The 25,817-nt window shown below is 38.2% G+C and overlaps 1 protein-coding gene and 1 long non-coding RNA gene across 3 annotated transcripts in view; one reads left to right on the top strand and one right to left on the bottom strand.

Annotated features, from left to right (window-relative positions):
- The window catches only part of LOC307214009, a 107,078-nt gene that overhangs the window by 14,456 nt on the left and 66,805 nt on the right, over nucleotides 1-25,817 (top strand). The window lies entirely within an intron of this gene.
- RPS6KA3 (ribosomal protein S6 kinase A3) overlaps nucleotides 1-25,817 on the bottom strand; it is a 43,055-nt gene that overhangs the window by 7,279 nt on the left and 9,959 nt on the right. Inside the window, exons 3-21 of one of the 2 annotated variants that reach the window (XM_079972226.1) lie at nucleotides 19,865-19,981; nucleotides 17,739-17,820; nucleotides 15,867-15,947; nucleotides 13,702-13,781; nucleotides 13,066-13,172; nucleotides 12,881-12,918; nucleotides 12,552-12,694; nucleotides 9,482-9,552; nucleotides 6,839-6,927; nucleotides 6,676-6,740; nucleotides 6,483-6,585; nucleotides 5,757-5,881; nucleotides 4,517-4,642; nucleotides 4,048-4,137; nucleotides 3,664-3,822; nucleotides 3,049-3,210; nucleotides 2,264-2,340; nucleotides 1,447-1,564; nucleotides 243-383 (exon numbers count right to left, since the gene is read on the bottom strand). In XM_079972226.1, the coding sequence (XP_079828352.1) occupies nucleotides 243-383; nucleotides 1,447-1,564; nucleotides 2,264-2,340; nucleotides 3,049-3,210; nucleotides 3,664-3,822; nucleotides 4,048-4,137; nucleotides 4,517-4,642; nucleotides 5,757-5,881; nucleotides 6,483-6,585; nucleotides 6,676-6,740; nucleotides 6,839-6,927; nucleotides 9,482-9,552; nucleotides 12,552-12,694; nucleotides 12,881-12,918; nucleotides 13,066-13,172; nucleotides 13,702-13,781; nucleotides 15,867-15,947; nucleotides 17,739-17,820; nucleotides 19,865-19,981 (1,974 nt within the window). The remainder of the gene's footprint in view (nucleotides 1-242; nucleotides 384-1,446; nucleotides 1,565-2,263; nucleotides 2,341-3,048; nucleotides 3,211-3,663; nucleotides 3,823-4,047; nucleotides 4,138-4,516; nucleotides 4,643-5,756; nucleotides 5,882-6,482; nucleotides 6,586-6,675; nucleotides 6,741-6,838; nucleotides 6,928-9,481; nucleotides 9,553-12,551; nucleotides 12,695-12,880; nucleotides 12,919-13,065; nucleotides 13,173-13,701; nucleotides 13,782-15,866; nucleotides 15,948-17,738; nucleotides 17,821-19,864; nucleotides 19,982-25,817) is intronic. The other variant, XM_079972227.1, reaches the window with a different exon arrangement.

Here is a 25,817-nt window from a genome sequence, read left to right as displayed (position 1 = left end):
TCAGTGCTGCAAGAGGTATGTAGCCTTAGAAAATCTACCAGGCACAAACAACAAAATGGAAGTAGAAACTGCAGTTTAATGGGGAGAGGGGTAGGAATAGTAATAGTAATGGGACACTCTATGGAATGGAAGTACAGCCAGTGACTGGGTACTTGGGAAAATGGAAGGAGATGCAGGCAGTCTGCAAATTTTAAAGGGGAAAATAGATGAAAAAACACAGTTATACAAATGCGTATTTTTACCTTCACAAGATGTGGAGCATCTTGCCTGTTTAGCTGGAACTGAGGCAACTGGTCACAGTGGACAATCCATGGATGTCTCAAGACCTGGGCGGCCGTCAACCTCTGATGAGGGTCAACATGAAGCATTTTCGAAACCAAGTCCTATTAATAATATAACAGAACTAATTAGGCATGCGTTCTAAGGCTTAAAATATGCAACAAATCTAAGATTTTGAATCTCACAAACTATATACACTCTGATAAAAATGATTCAGCATTATTCATTTCTCAAATTTCCAAATATATTTTCAAATGCTATAGGGATAAAGGTCTGTTATCAAGAAAGAGGAGCAGGAATACAGAGAGACTTCTTAAAAACATCTGGAGGATATTAATTTAAATAAATCACCATTCAGCAACATACTAGAGTTCCAGTGGTGGTTTGTTTGTTTAAGTTGTAGTGTCCATCACATTTTAAAGACATAGTCTGCAACATCTATCACTGGAAGGAAATGCATATTCATTTATAAGAATGTAAAATTAGTGACATGCCCCCCCCCAATATCCTAAGTATGGTCTGTAACTGAGTGGGTGATGGAGCTGAGAGCATCTTCTGTTTTCAGCAAGCTTTGTCCCTTTTTGCTTAGCTCCTCCTCTCCCCCACTTTCTGCATCTGCAGATAAGGCATCAGTGCATCTGTCTACTGCCTCATATCTTTACCCTGATTGCAAGTACCTCCATCCTCATTAAGTTCCATTCAGCTGAAGACAATTCTTGTGAAAAGCCCACATTTCCCTAATCTTGGAAGAGTGCTTCCCCAATTCTTGCAGCTGTGTACTTCCAAGTGTGTGCATTTACTTCCAAATAGTGACGTAAAGGGAGGAAACAAATTGTGTCTTCTGACCTCAGTTTCATGTATCATTCCAGAGGAATGCTAGACTCTTAGCAGGGGTTTTCAAGGGGTTGCAGGAGTCAAGAAAGTGCTGTTGCAGGAGAAGAGTTCTGCTGATCTCTCTCTGGATCTAATGCAAGGGATGCCCATTTGCCGCGTTTCTTTTATCATGGACTTAATTTTATTTATATGCTCAACTTTGATTATCTACAATGATGTAGTCTTATAATCACCTAGTTGGTTAAACAATAAATTGTTGACTATTTCAGATGTCGCCATGAAATGTTATTCAAAAACACATCTAACATACAATGGATGAAACATATATGCTACCTTTGCTGTATCTGAAACAGAATTCCAGTATCCACCACTGAGAGAGAACTTTCCACTGCCTATTCGTGCCAAAATTTCTTCTGGAGTATCATCAGGACCATTTGCAAATGGAGTGTAGCTAAAAATAATAACAATCACAAAGATTTTGAGTTCCTTGTTAACCTCCAACTACTACAAGTGTCAACGACACTAAAATAGTAATGCATATTCATATTATGGGGAAATTCATGTTAGGAAGTAGCTTGTCATCTTACTGAATTCAACAGACTTAGGAAAGTCAGCAGACCAGGCAGAGGGGCTTTTCGGTAGTGGCACCCACCCTGTGGAACACCCTCCCATCATATGTCAAGGGGATAAGTAACTATACAACCTTTAGAATACATCTGAAGGCAGCCCTGTAATGTTTAATGTTTTATTATGTTTTTGTATATACTGGAAGCCACCAAGAGTGACTGGGGCAACCCAGTCAGATGGGCAGGGCAGAAATAAAAAAATTACTAATTTTATATAGAAAATACTGAAACCTATTCAGTATTGCTATTAGCCCTGCAGTTTCATCTCTCATCACCACTATCTGCCTCATGAATGAATGACTGGGGAGAAGAACAAGAAAGCACAGCAGAACAACAGGGCAAGGGGACATGAGCAGATCTCAAGGTAACAGAGTAGGACAGAGTATATACACAGGCAATACCTTGTGGTGCTGCAAGAGAATATCAACTTAGTTTTGAAATTCTGAGATGAAAAGCTACAAGAACCTCTAATCCACTTTTACAAATTAATGTAACAATTTCCAACTTAGAACCTACAAACATACCCAGTCAGCATTGTATAAAGCAGAACACCAAGGCTCCATATGTCACATGCAGCATCATAGCCTTGCCTTTTTAAAACCTATGGAAAGCAATGTTTTCATTAGTTTCTGCAGAAAAAGCCAATTCCTTTGGTTATGAAAAATGGGTGGAATCCAATGCAGCACAAGCAGGCATCCACTCATCAACTGTTTTTCTTCTACCCCTCTTCTTTCCCTACAGCCCCCTGCACACATCCAACATCTGCTCCAGAGGGTGGGGGACCCTCCAGAGCAGATTTATGTGCAAGTATTGAAGGAGTAAGCATCTTCTATTATACATTTAAGAAAAAATGTGTGAGTTATTTAAAAAGTCACTCCACTGAAGCAAGCACACAGGGTGAAGACAATTCCACTGTACAGCCACCACAGGACTGCAAAAAGAAATATGAAACAGGAAAATTCTGTTCAAGTAAAATAAGAACCCTCAAAAGACTACATCAGTATAGAAGTACACTGAAAGGGGGAGGAACTATATTGTTTCTGCTTAATAACTATGAGGTAAACAAAGCATTAAATCATTTGTGCATCACTTGATGTATCAACAGTCTCAAAACTCTTAAAAAGAGGGGGCAGGAATGCCTTGTGTTCTCCCTCTAACTCTGAAAAGCACTGTGGCATGCCCAGCCCAATATATAGGGCCAAAATGGAAGCCCAGGACACATGTAACTTTACCCAAGTTAAGAAATCCAAAGCAGGTCATAAGACTGCACACTCTCACCTCCACACCAAAAAACTATACTGATAGTTACCTCAGGAGCAACAAAATTTGCTGTGTAACAAGGAGTCATTAGAAGACCATTTTCTGCTCTCAGCTGTTTTGCAAAGCCAAAGTCACAAATTCGAATAGATTCTGGATTGCCAGATTCATCAACATAAAGGATGTTGCTAGGTTTCAAGTCTCTGTGTACAACCTAAACCAAACAAACAAACATGACTGTTGTTTCTTCCACATTTAAAAAGAATATAATGCATCCAATATCAACATCCCTTTATTGCAAAATAAATTAATTGAGCATAGTCTATCATTTTGGGTCATATATATATATATATATATATATATATATATATATATTCATGAGCATTCATTCTTACAAGTTAATTATCCATAAGGTACTTGTGTGCTTGCCCTTATTCACCATATCTACAAAAAAGTTATGAACTGGATCTTGGGTACCTATTCTTCTATCTTTACACAAACTAACGAACTACTGCAAACTAGCATCTAATTAGTTAATGCTTACAGACCAGATGGGAGAATTTAAAATAAAATGAAAGCTTTAAGAGCTGTTAACAACGGAATAACTTATCTATTGTATTAACCAGGTAGTGCATTTCAAATATATCCCTCAAGAACGCAGACTTACTCCTTGTGCATGAAGATATTCAACAGTTTTTGTTATTGTCAGTAGAACAGCACTGGCTTCTCTTTCTGAAAAAAATTTTTGCCTAAGGATTTTGTCCAACAGCTCTCCTCCTTTCATAAGTTCTGTTACCAGGTACACACATTTCCCATCATCGTACACCTGAAAAGTGTAACACATTATTTAAGTGCTCAGTTGTGCAAAGAGTTGTATCCAACATTAGTCATACTTTGAGTACACCCACTGAAATCGAAAGGCATAACAATCTTCGTTCCACTAACCTAGCAAGTGCATTTGCAGACTCCTAATGAAAGATTAAATACTATACATGTCAAAAGCATCTTATTTATGCCTGAATTGCAATAAAGCTGCTAATCATCTACTTACATCTTTGAGAGTAATAATATTTGGATGCTGTCCGTATCGTAGTAGAATTTCTATTTCCTCTGTGGGATCTCTTTTACTCTTGTCTATTATCTAAAAGAGCAAACATATTTGAACCAATAACTATATTATTAACTCAGTTTTCCCCATGTCAATATTGTTTCATACCTACAACCACTGTTTGAAGTCTCTCAGAGGATTTGAAACAGCATTTTTGTGTGAAGAGCCACCCTTCTTCAAACCAGTTTTCCTTCTAAGCTCATAACACTTTCATTAATTGGGTGTTTGCAGATTTCTGCTTTTCCAGTTCCTCAGTCTCCTTTAGCTGCCGAAGCCACCTCACTACAAGCCTATAACAGTCTCCCCTCATCTTAACCCATAGCCCTCAAAATGCTTCTCAGCCTTGGTTACCCAATTACCTCAGTGCATTGAGAATGTGCTAACATTATGGATGCTTGAAACAATTAATTACCTTTACTGCATATTCCATATTTGTTGCTTTATGTATACATCTCTTGCACACCGAATAGGAGCCAACTCCTATATCTTGTTTGACTTCATATCCATCAGTAAACTGAATGCTGTTCCTGTGTAACTGCTACCAAAATAACATTATCAATTAATGCATTCTTTACAAATGTCCAATTTAGATCTTTATATTTTAGAACAAATGTTTATCAGTAATGAATTGTTTGTACAACTAATAATATTGAACTTTTAAAAGAAAGCATTTTCCACTCTGATTTTCACATCTTCTCCAACCTGAATAATATGTTCAAACACACTGAATAGTGTGGAAAGACACAAACGGCTGGTTTTCACATTACCCCTTGGTTCAGCATATAGTTCATTTGCTCCTCCCTTTACATGTGTGGGGCAACAAGCAAGGAAGCTGCAATCAAAACTAGGAACTATGCTTATTCGCTTCCAAACAAGCTGGAATATAGAAGTTAACTTTAAACCATTGCTACATAGTCTGGCTTCTATGGAAGCCATTAAACAGTTTTCCACTGTAGCCTCCGCACACAACACTAATTCATGGTTTTAGGCAACCTTCACAAACCTGGTCCCCTCCATTTGTTTTGAACTACAGTATCTAGAGGACACCAGCTTACCAAAGGCTTGTTTAAGGTTATGTGCCCCAAAGCATTATTAACTGATAATTTTTATTTTCTGAATAAAACTATCTCAAATTGGACATAACAAAAAAGCAAATAAAATGTTTAATAACATGTGCAAAGTAGAACTAGTCTGTTATGAGCACATAAGTAGCGAAAGCTATTCAAATTAAACTGATAGAGTCAAAAACAAGGACAGAATGTGTGAGAGAAAAAGCAATCTACTTGTTTACTTTGCATGTGGAAATAACTTCAAGACATTAAGTAGCTTGAGCTCTTGAGATACAGCAAGCTACAGATAACAAAAACAAAAAGAGATTAACGTCACAGAAACACTTCCATGCGCTTCTGCACAGCAAGGGCTTTTTTCCTCATGCAAACCAGTAATATAATCAGCTTGAGAAAGAAAATGCATTCACTTCCAAATATCATTTTCTGCATGTGGAAATCCTTCAATAAGATTATATGTGAAACTTGATTATCTATCCTTTGGGCACAGCTTGTGCATACATATTGTGCAAGCAATATCTGATCTCCTTGCAGGCCCCTAAATTCCAGCCAATACGAATAGTTAACTTCATAATGAACATTCACCTGAACAATCGAGTGCCCAACAGATGTCTGCATTGCTTGACTTTCATCATCGGTTGCAATAGCTACAAAACTGAAGCCCCGAAAAAGTTGGTGAGCATTAGCACTAGGTGGAATACCAGGTGAATCTGGGGAAAAAATTATTTTATTTTATTTAATATATTCCTCTTTTAGAAATATTTCATAAAAATGCCTAAGGCAGTTTGCACAAAAAGCTGCATTTCAAATTATGATCAGAACAAAACAACAATACGACAGGCAACAAAGATCAGAATATTTAAAAAGCGGTGTACCATTTTAGTCAGTTGTCAGGTCAAATACATGACTGAACAACCCAATTATCATATCGTGCTGGAAGGTAACAGCGAGGGATAGGCCTCTCTATCTAAAAACTGAGTCCCAGGAATGGTAACTGAAAAGGCCATCTTCCCTATCCCAACCAAATGCAACACCGATTTTGGTAGAACATGAAAGACACAAGATCTTGGCAAGAAAGACCTGCTGCATACTCAAGTCAGATTAAAAGGACACCTATGTGTCAGGTAACACAAAACCAAGGGAGTAACACAAAATTGAGGTTGTTTGCCTGTTTCTCATGTATAGCAACTGTGTGACTGATTTATTTCATTTGTATACCCTAGACTCATAAAAGTTAAAAATGATGCACGTGATTAAGATTAAAACCGTAACTTTCCCAAACCACCTGAGAGAACGGTATATATATCTTACCTTTTGGAGTTTTTGCTGTAAATTCGGGATCAAAATAAAATGTGTCTTCAGGTCTACCAGTTGCTGGTTTAAATGGTGGATTAATTTCTCTTCTGTACAATTTCTAAGACAAACACATTTAACACATTAGAAAGCTGTAACACAATTAACATGAAATGTTGTAAGTGTGTTTTACTCCGTTGTGTGTACTTACATTCCAGTCTATTGTGGAGAAAAATGGATGCCTCTTAATTTCCTCAACTCCATCAGGACCTGCACCTATCCGAGGTCAGCAATGAACATAACAGCAGATATATTAGGGATTTGTTTAGCTTAATGTTGAAGTCCTTAGTAGATAACTTAATTAAATTCTTTACCTAATCTGTTTGCAGGGTTTCTCTTGAAAAGCATTCGGAGAAGACTCTGAGCTTCTGGACTTAAAAACTGAGGCATTCCAAGTTTGGCTCTGTACAATAAAAACACATTAACCGTATACAAAGTTTATAGTGGAAATGCCACGTTCAATTGTTTTAAGCACAACGCTTGGTGAACAGCAAATGCTGCACAAGCAGGCTTCCCCTTCTGCAATGGAACATCCCCCTTTCCTTCCCTCTCCCTGAAGCCTTCCCTGTGCCTCCAAATTCTGCTCCAGAGGGTTGGAGGATCCTCAGAAGTGCATCAGGCGAAAGGTGGGAGTGGGCAACAGGGGGAAGGAAACAAGGGGAAGTCTGTTGCACAACTGGGTGGAAACCACTGGCTGTCATTCCTGTCTGAAAATAAAATAGGTTAAAACACACAAAAAGGCCCAAATGTTGCTTCCACACAAAAATTCCTATTCCAACTGTGCGATCCTGGAACTGCAGAACTAAACATAATGGAAAATTATGGAAAGGAAACACAAATATTGTATTTCATTGCCATCTATGGTCTCTCTTAATTGAATTTTTCACATGCATTGGTAGGGTTGTGTATATCCAGCAGCCTAAAAATCTCTCTCTTTTTTTAGCATGATAGCAATGCCAGTAAAGCCAAAGGAGGAATTAGTAAGAGAACAGAACGCCTAAGATCAGTCCTCAGTACTCATGCTTCTGCTAACTTTCACATGTACTTTCCACTCTTCATTTCAGTAACTGGAATTCATAAACACTATGAACGACAGCAATGCTTTAATAGGCCACACTCAATGTAAAAGGTATGATGGAATACATTCTTGTTTAATCCATTGATCCTGTTCCCTGAAACCAGTGAGGTAAACTGCCTGGATCACTGCAAACCAACTGGGAAAGGCTAACTGGTCCTTCTGTAACTAAATGAGAATCATTTCCTGGAACAGTTTCTGCAGGAATTCCATTGGTTTGCATCTAGCGAAGAGACATTGATTAATTTTAGCTCAACTAACTAGAAACACACAATGTCCTTGGAATGTTATGATTAACCACTTTGCATTACAGCAGATTCTTCTGAAAATATTTGATTCATAACCGGTTACTGTTGAGCAAAACACAACCCTATTCCAACAAGAAACTCTCTAGATTATATAGCTGCATGAATGAGAGCCATCTTGGTTGTTTTTTTTACAGGTATATACAAAAACATGCCTTGATAATTTAGGACAAAATAGACACAAAAAAATCTGTCTTTGATTCAGGCTGATCATAGCTAAAGAAACCAAAGTTAAAAACTGTGGAATAAAATGATAATATCAGTAGAAGGGGAACAGACAGACTAAATATGAAATACAATCACAAGTTTATAAATTATAAAAAACAGACCCCTTATAGAGAATTAAGTCTAGCACCATGCAAAAGTACTGGGTGGTATTCAACCACATTTTACTCAGTGTAAAGGTAAAGGTACCCCTGCCTGTACAGGCCAGTCGTGTCCGACTCTAGGGTTGTGCGCCCATCTCACTTAAGAGGCCGGGGGCCAGCGCTGTCCAGAGACACTTCCGGGCCACGTGGGCAGCGTGACGAAGCTGCTCTGGCGAGCCAGCACCAGCACAGCAAACAGAAACGCCGTTTACCTTCCCGCTATAAAGCGGTACCTATTTATCTACTTGCACTTAGGGGTGATTTCAAACTGCTAGGTGGGCAGGAGCTGGGACCGAAAGACGGGAGCTCACCCCGCCGCAGGGATTCGAACCGCCGACCATACGATCAGCAAGTCCTAGGCACTGAGGTTTTACCAACAGCGCCACCCGCGTACCTTTACTCAGTGTAGACCCATAGAAATTAACAAACATGACTAATTTAGGCCCACTAATTTCATTGATTCTACTCTGAGTAAAACAAAGCTGAATACTATCCTCTGCCATTACCACAGGAGTGGTAGCTAAGACATAGTGACAAAGAAAGTATGAGAGTGTATATACATAGCAAAGACTAAAAGTCTTCAGAAGTATAACAACAGTAGTCAGATATAGATCTATTATATGACCAAGTCTGATATATTGATATATGACTACAGCCAACCTAGGCTATAGGTATATTCCACAGTATCAATTTTTGTATCCAGACTGAAAAATAAAAAATGCATTAAGTATACCAGAGGTATACTGTAGCTGGATAATAATCTACAATGCAAACCTTAATTCCACCCACTTGTCAGGAGTGTTAGAATTAAATCAGTATGCAATGATAAGGATAGGTTTCAGAAACAGGAGAGGCACCGGAAGGACCAATGGTTTATAACAGTAGTAACAAAAAGGGAACGTTAAGACATTTTTCCACTAGAATTTTAAGGATGGTGAAACTAATAACAGATCAAGGAGAATATAATTTGGTAACTTTTAAAGTAGATAATGGGACTACAAATACATTATTATGTATTAGAGAAGTACTGGGCTAAGTGTCCGTACAGCTTTTGATAGGAAGGACAGTAGAGTGGAAAAGGACATTAGCAGGATGCATTATGGAGTCAGGATGTAAAATGAGGGAATAGTAGAAATTAGAGATTGCAGCATGGAGGGCATCCCCAGTAGAATACCTGGTGAGATAAACGTATAATAAGAGTGTACTCACTTGAGAATCAGTGTCATGGTTTCTTTTCTGTCTTTCCCTTGGAAAGGTAGAGTACCAGTGAGCATTTCAAACTGTATAAAGTAAAACTTCCATCAATCATATTAAAAGACCAGGTAATTTCTTTTCAACATCACATTTGATTGTTGTAACCCACCCTGGGACCTTAGGGTAAAAGGTGGGAAATAAATGATAACAGCAACAACCACCATCCTCTCTTTGACAAAACTAGTAGAACCTTGTTTATAAAACAAATTGTGCATACCAACCAATAACTCTGCATAATAATGTTCTGCAGCATAACTTTTTACATTTTCAGGAGTTTAACACATCTACCTTTGATGCAGTCAGTGCATGTTAACCTAATTCAGATGCTAATAGCTAGTTGTACATTTCTACATCTAATGTGTGTTTGAAGCTAAAAATAAAAAGGCAGCTATTTTGAATGAAGCACACTTTTCATTTTGTCTACTTGTAAGAAAATACTGCTGTTGTCTTAAATCTGAGCAAACACAAACTTTGTATGTGATTTATGAAAAAATATCCACTCTCTTGATAGCTCAGTTGGTAGAACATGAGACTCTTAATCTCCAGGTTGTGCGTTTGAGCCCCACGTTGAGCAAAATATTACTGCACTACAGGAAGTTGGGCTAAATGACCCTCATGGTCCCTTCCAACTCTACAATTCTCCAATATAAAAAATGTGCTTGCGTTAAGACCCACAGATTTAAGTGTACATCAGTAGGTTATAACAAGTCTTTTATTCTGTAAGGGTCAATAAAAAGGCTGCTTACTACTCTATATTTCTTCTAATCATTAGGTGTATCTTAACTTATTTTGGGTTCTAAGTTTCTCAGAACTGATCTATTTAATCTAATTGAGGGCAAGACTAGGAACTTATGCTTACTTTTAGTAGCCTTGCCTCCCACGCCACTTAACTAGGGTTAAGTAGCATGTTAGAACTAATATTAACTATGGTGTTCCTTAACCCAGAGTCTAAAATTGTGGCCTTTAAAACTGCATCAAAGTTAACTTTAAAATAAGAGTGCAGAACATTTCTGTAAAACAAATTTATCTGTAATGTAATTAAGGAAGTATTACTGAATTGCATCTAACTAAGAAACAGAGACAACAGTGTACAGCGGGTCCGCAACTTACAATCACTTTACTTATGAAATCGCAACCTTACACGGGTAGGGTGGGGCAATAAAATAGAAAATGGAGAGCGGGGAAAACCTGCCGTTCCCCAAACCTTCATTTATTTCCACTACCCACCCACCTGCACTCCCAGCAGGCTTTCCTGCTGTGGAAAGTATTTTTTAAGCCCTCCACCTCACTTATTGGGCTCTCGGAAGGTGGTGGAAGGGTTCTAGGAACATTCCTTTGGCTCTCGCATGAGATTTCCAGAGCCTGGTAAGCAACACCTCACAGGGGCTGGTTCTGAGGGTTCCTGACTTTGTGCAGTTTTGAATTTGCCTTTCCATGTAGACCCCCAGAAACGAACCCTCATGTGAGTGGTAGCCCCACTGTATTGCAAAATATCGTTTCAGTTTGCTATCACATATACGTATAGGGCAAAATTCACCTAACAAACCTGCCCAAGGGCTTCTGTTGCACAAGAGGGCTTTCCCCTCCCCCTCTGTGGCCCCACCTCCTGAAACTGGCTCGGTAAAGGGCATTGGGAGAACCTCCAGAACAGCATGTGGGGAGAGGGGAAATTGTTCCATCTAGAAACTGATATGTTTGAAAAAGAAAGATCATTCAACACAGCATGGTGTTGAATTCCACCCTTAAAAACAAAAACAAGTTGCTTAAAATACTGTACAAAAAATAAAACCTGCCCTCTGCTTTTTCAACTGGCTGATCTGCAAAGATTCCACTTAAGGAATGTATTTGTCCCTATGGAGCCAGGTAGAAAGAATCTGTGGGTCACTTTTTTGGACTGCAATTTGTACAAGGTGCCCAAGGAGGATAGATTCTTTTTTAGCTACTCTAGGTGGATGACTTGCTGCAATTCTGATCTATTACTGTTTAAATGGCGAGTCTCAGGAAAAGTTAGTGATAAGATAGCTAAGTACTTTCTATCCTCAGTAATGTTAAAACTTATAATAAAGTAAGAAGTCTTTTTTGGTGAATCTATTTGTTATTCTTACTATGCAATTGTATCAACTTCTATAGGATCTACTTCTTGTATCAACCTTTATGATTGAAAAAAAAAGCTATTCTTTTGTAAATAATGTGTTGCATTTTAAACATCTCAGCTTTGCTTCAAAACATTTGATAAGCTTAAATTATAATCATTTTGTAATATGTTGTGGTTTTTAAGATTTATATTTTTTATAGTTTTGTCTGACCAGGGATTACTTCTCTTTGTTGTCTTGATTGCATTCAACTATAGATACTGGCAGAATTTAGTCCATCATAGTCTTATGGTATTTATGCACCTATGAAATACTGTAACCAAAATATTGTAGAACCCAGTGGTGGCTTTGTAAATTGCAGACAAGAGTGACAGAAGCAGCTTGAATTTAGTCCATCATAGTCTTATGGTATTTATGCACTTATGAAATACTGTAACCAAAATATTGTAGAACCCAGTGGTGGCTTTGTAAATTGCAGACAAGAGTGACAGAAGCAGCTTGAGCTATTTGGCCTTGGTTTTTAATTTTTTGTGTTTGATGAAAAAAGGTTGTGGATAAGGAGCTGCACATCTTTTTCAGAATGAAATACCGTATTTTTCCATCTATAAGATGCCCCCATGTATAAGACACCCCCTATTTTGTGGGGCCTCAGATTTAAGAAAATGGGGGGAGATGGCCCCGTGGATAAGACGCCCCCTAATTGTTGACATTATTTTTAGGTGGGGGCGGAAACTAGTCTTATACATGGAAAAATACAGTAATACTACCACTGAAAACATGAAGTTCTTCTCTTTCCTACTATTTTCTGGACTAGAAACTGCTACTTCTGAATTATTTACATTTAAAATGAATGAAATTTACCCCCAAGTAAATGAGCCAAGGATCGGGGATCAAGAGACTCTACCACCACTTTCAGTTCATCAGAAACCTACCATTAACACTCCAAAAGACCACCAGTCTGCACTCTGTGTATGCCCCCGCCGATTAACCACTTCCGGGGCCATATATTCTACTGTTCCACAGAAGGAATACGCTTTTTTCTCGTGATCAATAGACTCCTTGCTTAAACCAAAATCTGGAGAAAGAAAGCACAATGAATTTAGTAATCTTATGAGAATATACAAAGTTTTGAAAACAGGTTCTTTATACTTTGCATGTGTTTCACCAGCATAATTTCATTTCCCCTCTCTAACGCTGTTTATCACACTAAAAGAAAACTGTCTACAAATTATTTATGTAGTAGAAGTTTGTTTTTACTTACCTGTCAATTTAATATGTCCTTCTTCATCAAGTAATATGCTATAAAAAAGATAAAGCTTGTTTGAAACATGGTTATGCTGATTTTCTTTACAACAAATAATGACTGTCAGAGAGCATACTGGGAGGATTAAAAATCTAGAGAGAGAATATGGTATTTCTATCATATTCAAAATAAAAGGTTCTTACTTTTCTGGTTTTAGATCTCTGTATATTATTCCAAGACTATGCAGATGATCTAAAGCAAGTGCTAACTCAGCCAGGTAGAATTTGACGTCCTCTTCTGTGAACATCACCTAGAAGAGAAAATGCATAATACTTGTCTAAAGTTAATACAGAGCAAACAGTTTCTATGATTAGAAAAGATTGAAGAGTTTTTTCCCAGTTTAAACTTAAATTGAAAACTAAAAATTGTATGTCAAGTGTTTATATTTGTGTATATAAACGTGTTTATAAAAGTCACTTGCACTGTCAAGTAAGTGCATTATTAATGCAACAGACTTTGAATTCTGATTGGGTGCATTTCTACATCAGCTGTCTAAGGATAATTCAACAGTACATTTGTTGCATCTCTATTCCCCCACTCCTGACCCTCCAAAATATTTAAGATTTAAGTGTGGAAAGCAAAGGGGAAGAAAGAAGAGACAGAACGGAAGAGATATATGAACACAGACCATGCAGTGTAAAGTAACTTAGATTCATTGGTACAATTAATTAAGAAATCATGGCAAATATTTCCCTGAACATTTGAGCACATTCCATAAAATAAACACAACCTCTATTAATAGAATTCAGAATTGTGACAACAATATATGAAACATTTACCTCTTTGGATAAGCGTGTAAACAAGTCTCCTCCTCTGAGAAAGTCTAAAATAAGGTATAGTTTCCCTTCTGTTTGAAAAGCTGAGGGGGAAATCAACATTATTTTAATAAAAGTATTATGTTCTTGGGTATGTAGGTACTTACTGACTGTTACTATTATTGCAAAGATATTGTTTTATCATGCTGGATCATTAAAAAGTTCGTTCAAGAACGTGTTAAAATGCAATGCTGCACCCTAGCTATTACCATGTTCTATGATTTTTCAAACAACATTAAAATGAGCATCTTTGCTTATTATACATTATGGCTAGAGTCATAGAAAGGTTTTAGATCCAGCTGTGGTATCTCTTGTCGAAAGAAGAAGGGATGCAAATTTTTCCCGTTCTCTCTATTCCCCACACCTGCCATGCCACCATCCACACTGATCAGGAGGAGTCCCCAACTTTCTGAAGCTGACACTGGTGAGGGCTGGCACTGGCCGCTGTAGGGGCACAAGGAAATCAGCAAGAAATACCTCCCTCCATCTTCCATTAGGGGACACCCTCCACTGGATTAAAAGCTCTTCAACGAGCACAAAGTTATCAACTATAGTCTACTCTATACAGCGTGTATCATATTTGTAGCATACAGTTCAAAACTAGCACGCAAAGCAATATTTAGCTTGGCCACACCAATGTTAAGATTCATATGTATTTTATGCATTCAAAAGAGGTTTTAGAAGTTTTATGAGATATTTGACGCTTTAATGCACAACTGCTCTGTGTTTTGTATGTACTATGCAAGTGATGGGTATTGAAGAAAATACACACTGTGCACATTTTGTATGTGGAAGTGTAAGGATTCTGTCGAGTTGCTTTTGAGGTTATTTTTTTTAGAAGCAAATTACTTCTGCTCACCCCACCCCTATGACCTCACATTGCCAAAGCACATGTTATCCAGACTTCTGAAACTTTAAACTGCTGGACAATGCCAAATTTATTATAGATCTGGCCACTTGTAACTTGCATTCAGCAACAAGAAAGTTCCAGATCACTCACTGGAGAACAGCATCAAAGCTTCTACCCCTTCCACCTCAATACTGAATATTTTTCTTTAACAGAAAAAGCAAACAGTGGGTTGCTTCTTAAAATTTAAAATTTAATTGCCTCAGAGATATGCAAAATGCAAAGCATCCCTTTAAAAACAGGACTGGGTAAATCTCAGGTAAATAAAACCCAAGTATGTTCTGTTCTGGCCAATGCTTAAAAAGAAAGTATAGCTGACATACTCTATAACAGAGTATTTCTTTTTCTTTCTTATATTAATTAAATAGGTGAGAAAACTGCCAAAACAGTACTGAAATCACAAAAGCTGAAAATGAACCCTTAGGGAGATAAATTTAACAACACCACTGTATATTTGTATGAGGCCTTTCCATAGTTACGCCACATTCAAGATGGCTTACAACATGAAAATATTTACATAACTAAAAATATATTAAAATTTAACACTAGGGAAGTGAAAGGAATGTCAAAAATTACATTTGTTCAGAAACTGATCTTTACTAATGATAAAAATGTAGCATTTGTCCTTTTGGGATTTTCTGCAATGAGTAGTATGGTTGAAATCTCCTATACAGTGGTGCCCCGCAAGACAAATGCCTCGCAAGACGAAAAACCCGCTAGATGAAAGGGTTTTCCGTTTTGGAGGCGCTTCGCAAAACGAATTTACCTATGGGCTTGCTTCGCAAGACGAAATGTCTTGCGAGTTTTTCCGACTTTTTCCCCCTTCCCCCCCTTTTTCTAAGCCGCTAAGCCGCTTATCTGCTTATCCGCTAAGCTGATAAGCCGCTAAAAGCCGCTAAGCCGCTAATAGCGCTAATCCGCTAAGCCGTCAATGGGCTTGCTTCACAAGACGAAAAAACTGCTAGACGAAGAGAATCGCGGAACGGATTCTTTTCGTCTTGCGAGGCACCACTGTACAATTAACTGCTTTAACAAATGTCAGTTATGCAAACTGACTTGTACAGGAGTACAAGATGGTAGGTTGGGTCTCAATAGAACTTGCTATATTTTATTTGAAGGTATCAGGATTTTATAAATGGCAAATACGTACGAAATATCATAGTTACCAGTAACTAGCAATATTTACTGTACTTTAGCAATTTAGGATGCTTATTAAACTTACCGTAATGCAACTTGACAATAAAGGGATGATTAACCTCTACTAAAATGTCACGCTCCATTTTTGTCCGAACACGATCGCGAACTATAAGAGATGTTGACCAACATTTAGTGCAAATGAATACTACCCACTTAATTATGTATATGGACTATTGTTTTTCGGTTTTATATCCATTATATGTGGACGCAATGTCAAAGTTTTCAAGAACCATTTTCACTCTACAAAATGTAATGAAAAATAAAGTTTTAAGAGTGCAATGTTATGGATAAAAAATGGCTTGTGCCAATGGAAAGGCACTTCCGTTGTGCGAGGAAGTATTACAAAATTCTCTCATGTCCACATCCTGCTGGAGCCCCCATGCCCAGTTCCAGGTGGTCCCTCAACCTTTATGAGCGGATTGTGGGGCACAGAGGGGTGTAGTATGGGGGTGCCAGGAAGGCCCGATTGTGTTAGCAGAGTTATACTCTCACCTCTCTAGTACCAAATTTATAAATACAATTTTTGGGATCTGAGCAGGAAAAACATTGGACTTGCCTATGCTCATATCCCCCTGCTGCATAGACCCTGGCTTACCTGAGTCAACAATCATACCAAAGTACCAGGGGTTGAAAATATATGTACGGTAGTGTACTTTACTATAGCTCTCAAGGACTTTCTTCTCAATTTCTAGCATGCTTTCCAAAAAGGGTGATCACCATAACTTTATCTCAGTGTCTAAGTATTGATGGAAGGATTTGTAGTATACATTATTCAACAACTAGCAAATCCATCACCCTGACAATTTTCCATTGTCTGTTGCTAAATACATACTATGCAATAAAAAACTTGCAAAAAGAAATTAGGCATCTGTTGCATAAAGCAAGAGTACTGAATTTACATTATGAATGTGAATTCTAAAACTGAAGCCAAGAAACTAAGTGCATTCAAATTCTATTTGCTCTATTTACAATTATTGTTTCTAAGCACTCATTCTAGCAAAACCATCAAGATGTGAACATAGTCCACATGAAGATGCCTGTAAAACTGTTGCACCGGGAAAATATTCAGTGCCATACGCCCTATGTTATGGTGGATATGTATTTTTAGCCTCCAAACGCAGGCTATATTCATGTATAGCCCAACCCTAAGATTAACATTATTACTAATAATTTATTACTTATTATTAAATTTGTATACCACCCTATACCTGCAGATCTCAGGACTGTTCACAACCATAAAGTATCAGTGAACTAAACAGGTCTTATTTCCCAGCAAACATGCATAGCAAAATGTTTAATAATGTTTAAAAAAAGTACAAGAAAAAGAGCTAATAAGCAAAACTCATGACAAATAGATGATTGAAAAAGACACCACTGTGGGTAAATTTAGATGCAGTCATCTAAATTTAGGCGCAGATTCCAGGGAACAAAAGCAAGGTTGTCTAAATATGAGCAAGTATCAAGTGCATGAATGTGCCTCAATGGGTTCCAACTTTTTCACATATGCTACTTTTCAAAATCACATTCTTGATGGGGATATATATATATATATATATATATATGTATGTGTATATGTATATGTATTCCAGTTGGATTGTATTGCCCTGAATATATGAATTGCTCTAATTTTTAAAGGGTATGGGGTTAAAGTTCTCCCAAGATTATGTAGAAGCTCAGCCATCAAGTCAACACCAGAAAATGCAATTGTTTGAATTCTTAGTTCCTGCAGTCCTTCATCGCACAACTGCCAGATTCAGACAGACAAAATGATTTTTCTAGCACCTTCCTTTTACTATCAGCTCCTCCACCACATCTCATTGCACTATCAGTCTCTTGCAACAATGTTTCAATATATTATTCTTAAAACAATTATATTTAAAGAAATCATGTCATTTACCCTTGAGTGTTGCTTTTTTTAGCACCTTCATTGCATACAGCTGTCTTGCATCTGATCCTGAGATTTTTTTTACAAGGAATACCTGTAAAAAGGAACACATGAAACAATTCTATTACAATGATCCAACACACACTGAACAGACCCAGGGTAAGAACGTATTTGTGCACATACAGAAACATCAATCTCACATACCCATGCATGCTTGCATGCGTGAACGCCTGTCATATATCGAGTCCCAATACGTAATATCTCTAATCTTTATCCCTGATTTTGAGAGCATCTATGCTACACAATATACCTTTGTTAAATGAATGCAAACGGTAAGGTAGGCATTATTCCACTTCTCTACATACTTTTAAAAAGCTGCATGTGAATAAGACTCTGGCCCCAATTATATCAAAACAGGTGCACTTTCAGTACAATTTCACATTCTTAACTCACTAAGTATTGTTACAGCAAGGCTACTAGACTAGGAGTGTACATTTCCTACCAGTAACGTACAGAAACCAAGTGCAAGGAGCAGAGGAAATTGGATGCCAATGTCATAAATAAGATTGAATAATCTTTTATCAAACCAAATTCCTTGAAAGGGGAACAGCAAGGAATAACAGATCAAGCCAAACCCTGGCCGGAGAGATGCAGAGTCACTGCTACATCTGCAGCCTCATTGTTCATGCTGGTCAGGGCAAAAGCACAGCCATCTGGCTAGATATCATCAAGTGATGGCAGTGGAGATGGCTCAGGATCCAGGGAATCCCTGATCAGTTCAGCCACTTGCCCTCCCAGGAACACTCCACTTACAGACATCTCACAGGTTACAGCAAGTCAGAGGTTTGTTGGGGGTGAACAGGGAGCCCAGCATCAGTGAAGGTGTTGTGGTCTGCCCAGCTCACCCCCCGCCCCCGTGGCAGGTCAGGGACTTAGACTGAGCCCTTAGTTAAGAGGAGTTTATTTAAAGATGGCCACTCAGACCTTTTCGGCATTTAAATGTTGAATGAAGAAAATGTGTTGTTGTAAAATACAGTGGTACCTCGGGTTACAGACGCTTCAGCTTACAGACTCCGCTAACCCAGAAATAGTACCTCGGATTAAGAACTTTGCCCCAGGATGAGAACAGAAATTGCGTGCCGGCAGTGCAGTGGCAGCGGGAGGCCCCATTAGCTAAAGTGGTGCTTCAGGTTAAGAGCAGTTTCAGGTTAAGAACAGACCACCGGAACGAATTAAGTTCTTAACCAGAGGTACCACTGTAGTCATCTTTGGACAAAGAATTCTGTGAGTGGTAGTTAGCTCAGCTGGTTAGAGTGTGGTGCAGATAATGCCAAGGTCATAGGTTTGATACCCATATGGGCTACCTGCACGTTCCTGCAGTTTCAAGGGGCTGGACTAGATGACCCTTGGGGTCCCTTCAAACCCTACAATACTTTTATACTACACAAAGCTCAGTAGAATATTTCCACAGTTGAGGGGAAAATTTATGTCAAGTGTCTAACTCTGAAAAAGAAAATCAACACCACATACTACCATGGCAATCCTAGAAATATGCCTTAGTTCAAGAGATGTAAGTTTCCTTCCAATTGTGTCGAAGTATTAAAATAGGCAACTAAAACAAATTTTGTTTGCTCAGAGACCAATGCTTTTAGTTGCTTTAATGCTGATGGACGTAGGTCAAGAATATATAGGTTTTCATCACTGACACATTGAAGACTCTTTCAAAATATGAACTAGATACAAAATATATGCATGCTTTAATTCATCCTTGAAAAGATATAGGGTGAGACTGGATTCTAGTGATATTCAGAGTAGACCAACCAGAATTATTTCAGTGGGTTTACTCTGAGAATGACTAAAACTGAATATCCCTCCACAGCATAAATATTAAGGTGATCTAGTGAAAAATATGTTTAATTTATACTGTTCACTGAAAAAATATGACAATAAGTATTCCTGCATATATGAATGCGAGCTAGGGAGCAAACTAGGAGACAATGAAGGAGATTAGAACAAAAGATTCAAGAGGTGGTATTACAGAAACAGAGCATCTATTTTAGGAATTCTGGTTAGTGCTGGCTCAGGCAAGCCATCTGAGCACCATGACAGCTGGTATCAATTCCAGAGGTCTGTCTTACCTTTCCAAAAGACCCCTGTCCTAGCACTTTAAGGAGTTCAAATTGTGAAGGGTCTGCTTTTTCATGTCCTTCCTTGACGTGATATGTTATTGCAATCTCTTTAACATTGCCTTCTTCCTGCAAAGAAAACAAGAATAAAGCTCTCATTTTTATGTTTGGAATTCATGCCTGGAATATTCATCCTAGGCTGGTATTTAACTATTCACAGATGAAAGCAATTGTAATGGATAAAAGCCAACAAAGAAAAATATATATTCATTAAGTCCAACGTTGGTACCACTAGGAAAAACAGGAATGTAGAATTTCCACAAAAGTTTGGTTTTCTTCATGTTTGGGAAAACCACCAACTGAGGAATGAAAGATACCAAACTGCCAGATTTTTATAGAGTAGGGAAATACAAAATAACAGAAGGAAGCTTAGTTATGAACAGTTTCTTTTTTCCAAATTAAGAAAATAAAAAGCGGAAAATAGTCATCTGGCATATTCAGCTACCTAGTAAAAATACTAAGTTTAGGTCATTATCGTATGCCACTTTTTAAATGTTTCTTCAACATTTTGCTTGTTTCTCAATATAGCATGTAGTCGGTACAGGAACAGCTCTAGTCACTCTTCAAAATCGCAGCTTCAGCTGTCTTGTTCAAGAGCTAATTCACACATTATAAAAAAGGGGAGAAAGCAGGAGAAAAGTGACTCACTTCTGCTCCTAGTGTTGTTTGCTAAGGGGTGGGGTGGGGACTTATGGATGTCACCGCAGCAAGTATCTGCAAGTCCCACCATAGACATTTACAGGAAAAGCAGAAGTGTGAGCCTCTTGGGCTTCTTTTCCTGATTGTGTATTATGTGCAAACTGACTGGTGGTTCATGCATTGAAGACGAAGGGCTTCCACAACCATAATGGGTCTCTGCTCAACTCTCTCAAAGCATTGCTCCTAGCCTCCATAAGCAGTATTGATTTTATAGGATTATTTAATACACAAAGTAAAAAGAAAATAATTAATTACATCAAATAGTTTATTCTCAATAATTGGTCACTTTTATATCTAACCATTCTTCCAAAGAGATCAGGCAGGGTAACATGCATTTAATTATCTGTTTTATCATTGCAATCTTTCTTAGAGGTAGGTGAGACCAAGCCACTGTGCCTTGCTTATTCCATTGAACCTCCTGGCTGAGTGGAGACTTGAACCTGGCCACAACTCACTATACATTTTATTGTTACACAGTAGGCAAAGCTTTTCCTATACATAAAAGGAGTTTTAGGATTGTATTACAGTGGTACCTCAGGATGCGAATGGGATCCGTTCCGGAGCCCCGTTCACATCCTGAACAGAACGTAAGACTTGGCTGCGCGGGGAAGGAGAATTAAAAGAGCCATGTGATAGAACTGTAATAATTCAAGTAAATTGAACTAAAGGAAGGACAGGAGATGTAATAAAGGAGCATGGAAGAAAGCAGCTATGTGTGTGGAAGAAAAATATATTTGCTGCTTCTGTACTTCACAAGAGTGAAACTGAGTAATTGCTATCCTTTCAGCAGCTGGCTTTATTCTCCTTGCTGGCATGATGCAGAGTATACACATGATGACAACAGGGAAGTGAAATATTATTGCATAATTTCAGAGATAATAAATTACTGTATACAACACTCTCAGGGATCATGTGTATTAGATTGTGCCCTAAATAAATCTATTGTGCGGCCAAATTTAGAAAGCCACATACAGTCGTGTTCTTGTAGCCCCATCTCAAAAAGAGCTAGAAAAGTACAGAAGAGGTCAAACAAGAAGACAAAAGCGTTGGAGCACCTTCCCTACAAGTACAGCAGCAGCACCGACACTTTGGAACTCCCTGCCTATTGATATAACACAGGACCCTTCACTGTAGTGTTTTTTTGGCGTGTGCTGAAGACATTCTTATTTAGATAAACCTACCCAGATGTTTAGAAAGTTTGCCTGAGATTTGTTTTAGTCTACTTTATTGCCATTTTAGCATTCTATATGTTTAAAACATTTTAGCATTCTGTATGTTGTACTTTTTTGTGTGTTATCTTTATTGTTTTATCATTTTTGTAAACCACTTTACGGTTTTTTTATAATCTACAGATTCTATGAAATAAATAAGAAATAAAGTGTTCAGTGCACTTTAGTCAGGTTTTATAGAATTATGCATGATGCAGGAAAAGTAGGCACAGAATTTTTCTCCCTCACGTTAGGGTGGTATTAAACTAAACTGTACTCAAACGAAACCCACTGAAATTAAGATGACTCAGGTCCATTACTTTCAGTGGGTTTACTCTGAGTAAAACTTAGCTGAATACTATCTTTAGAATACTATCTTCTGCATCATCCAGTGAGATTGATTGGTAGCAGATTCAGGGGACATAAAAGAAGGGCGTTCTTAATACAACACATTATTAATCTATGGTGTTTCACCACCACAAGATGAAGTCATTGCTTAAGATAGATTTAAAATAATTAAACATATTTATGAGGATAGAGTTAACAACAACAATGTGGCTAACAGATGTCGTTATGTCCTACTCTTCCTCCAAAGGGAGTCCAGGGTGGATAACAATGTTTAAACAAATAGAACCAACATAAAACGAAAGCTAAATGGAACAGTTGTTGTGTACTTCTGAACACCAGATGCTGAGGACAAATAGTGGGGTAAGGGGTATAGCCTTGCTGACTTATTATGGGCTTCTCAGAAGAAATCAACTGACTGCAGCAAACAGAATGCTTCAAAGAATATCTTTGGGCTAATCCAACTGGGCTTTTCTTGAGTTCTTACCCCGTACCAAACCATCTTCCCACACATGCACCAATCACAAGCATGGATATTTGTCATACTAGGGGCTGCAACCCTGCTCACTCCGCTAACCAACCCTATTCCCATTCGCTCCACAATAACCACTAGAGCTTCCTCTTCCTACTCCATGCAACTACTGAGCTCACTTTTCACTTTCCCAGCTCCATCTCTGAAGCCACTTCTCTCTTCTAATCTGCAGCCCCCTTCGCACCTGTTTTCACCTGAACCCACAAGCCTATACCTCCTGCTTCCCCGTTTTTGTGCAACCACCCTCCTTGCACACAAACCATCCCATGGTAGCCTCTTGCACCTATCTTGCCCCACACATTGCTACTAAATATCCTTTCCATCCAACTAGAAAGCCACCATCCCCTCCTATTCTTCAGGTCCTTTCATGTCCCTGCTTTCATTTTCAACCCCATTCCCATGCCTCCTTTTCCATCATTGTTTTGCAAACCCTTTTGCTTAGCTGATATTCCTGCACTGCAAGGGGTTAGAGACCAGATGACCCTTGGGGTCCCTTCCCTTCCAACTCTACATTTCCATGATTCTCTCTTTCCCCCTTTCCCCTTCTTACCTTTTTCAACTCACCCTTGCACACAGGCCACCCCCGCTTCTATGCCTCATCCTCTCTCCTAATCTGCACCCCACTTTGCACACACCCCATGATAACATATGTTACTGAATCTTTAAAATGAATAGACTCTTAAGAGCAAGCCTATCAGTTAGCTTGTTCAGTTGGAGAATGTTAAATTCAGTTGATGAATGTTTTATGTATATTGTATGACTGGAGGGTGTTTGCTTGTTAATAAAACATGATCTAAATTATTACGTTAGATCTAGAAATTAATGTTGAAGTAAATACATGGTACCAGGAGTGAAATACACTGTGTGAAGGTACTATGGATTATCTGAGGGCTTTGTATATCTCTCACATACATGAATCTGCTGAAGAGTAGAAGAAGCAAGAAGCGAGGAACACTGAAAGGAAAAAAAGAGGCTACTTTAAACAAAGAACAGCAGAGGTTTGAGTAAAGCAGGGATGGGAGGGTAAGTTTTTTAAGGAATTGTTATCACCTGTTGCTTGTTGCTCAGGGCTCCTTTGGATAGAATAAAAAGAATTAAGAGAAATTTTGTGCCTGATTTGCTTTCATAATTTTAAGGGACCCAAAATGACTCTCTTGCCCAGAATCTCCAAAACCATAGGCCACCACTGCATATCGCCTCCCCACAACAACTGGGGACTCTTGCTTTTGGAAAAAGACAATGTCTTTTGACCACTTTGATCACTATAAGTCTCTTTAACAGAAGAGTTGAGTAATGGGGGTGTTGAATGGACATGCATATAGGGACTGAAGCAACGTATATCAGAGTAAGTAGGGTAGAAGTTAGAGAGAGAAATATGGAGCACTCCTCCCCACAAATATTCTAACCAGAGCCATGAAATTTTACAGGCCTTTAAGTAGCCATTAATGACAGATGTGCTGCTTTCTATTCTCCTTCACTTTATCATAACATCTCAAGTTGAAAATAGATCTAAATGGATTTTCTGGCCCCTTTCCATCCCAGAATGTTACATATGTAAAGAAGTTCTTGGCATATCATGCTAAACTCTGTCAAGAATCTGCAAAGTGTTAAGTTCTTTTATGAATGTCAGAGAATAGATTTCACACATCTATCTGGTTTATAAACAACACCCTTGTATGAAACAACTGGTTTGGGAAAATTCTAATATTTTCTAGGTAAAATTATTATTTGTTTTTAATTATGGTGAAAACTCAGACAAGTGTTTATGTCTTTGATTCAGCAGTAAAGAATGTATGATTTTATCTTTGTGCTTGTCTCTTTGATCCAGCACAGTCATCCATCAATAGAATGGAGAGCTAAACAATTTCGAGTGATTCCCCTCCCACATTCCCAATATTTGTTCTAGGACAACATGAGAGGTAGGGTGGGGGTGGGGGTGGGGAGGGCTGCAGAAGAAAACTGACCAAAATATCTCCCTCCCTATCTTTTATATCATTTTAATTACATCTAGGTGGTGGCACCACTTTCTGGAATTCTTGGCACTGAAATATCTAACTGATTTGAAATGTCTATTTGATTTATTTCTTACCTGCTATTATGCATTTGACCAAAAGATTATTATAATTTAGCCTGAATCCAATGTTGTCTGTGCATGGGGAGAACACAATAACCACTTACACAACAATTTTCTTTCATCCCAATGCAGCCCCACCTCAAAATCTGCTCTGGAGGGTTGGGGGGTCTTGTGGTCCTCTACAAATCAAAATAGCAATCTCCTATAACCACTTTCTGGGGTCTGCTCTTCATGAAGGACTGGAGCAACTTTAGAACAGTACCCTAGGTTGGTGAACAGTTCACCAGGACACCTGGAAGATTCCTACTTTCAGTTAGAACACTTCAGCTTAACTTTAAGTCTGTTATGTAAGGAATGAACTTACATAAAAAGTAACCTTGTTCCACTGGCCCACAGTAACACAGTACAGGTTACTGGATAATATTGTGGTTTTAAGAAACACATTCTGGCATAAATTCATCCTGCACATAATTTCTTTTTCCTCTACTCCTGAAGTCAGGGAATTATCTAGAATTCATTTTTCTCAATGGGTTATGGAACAAAGGTTGAGTTCTCCTAAGATAAACAGGACTTACAAACTAGTTATGCTGCAACCCGATACACAGTCACTGTGGCTTACATCTGAGTAAGTAAAGGGGAGGAGAAGGGCAGCACTAAAAAGAACAAGAACAAAGGAAGCAAAAGAGGCAGCAAAGTCTCAAAAAACCATTGAAAGATCAATCTTTATGAATAGTAATAGTGTTGGTGGAACAAAAATGTCCATTGCATTTCATATGATAACAACTTCCCTCAGGAGCACAAGATTACAGTTCTCATATCAAGGCAACACTTCTCTCTTTTTTTTCTAAGTAGGGATGTATAACACTGCACAGTTAAATGCCTGGGAAGTACCACCTTCCTCTGATAATAGTTCACAAGAAGAAGAACTGAGGACCATGTTCCAAACTTAAAGTTTAAATTTAATGCAATACATTTTTTTTATTCTATTGCCACAAGCCAAACATGTATTTATGCATATTATATTCCATACAAGTACCACAAAACTGA

This window comes from Podarcis cretensis (genome assembly GCF_951804945.1).
Source record: "Podarcis cretensis genome assembly, chromosome: 4".
In the NCBI taxonomy this organism is placed as follows: domain Eukaryota; kingdom Metazoa; phylum Chordata; class Lepidosauria; order Squamata; family Lacertidae; genus Podarcis; species Podarcis cretensis.
The sequence above is the reverse complement of the archived record's forward strand: the minus strand, read 5'-3'. Positions and strand labels throughout refer to the sequence as shown.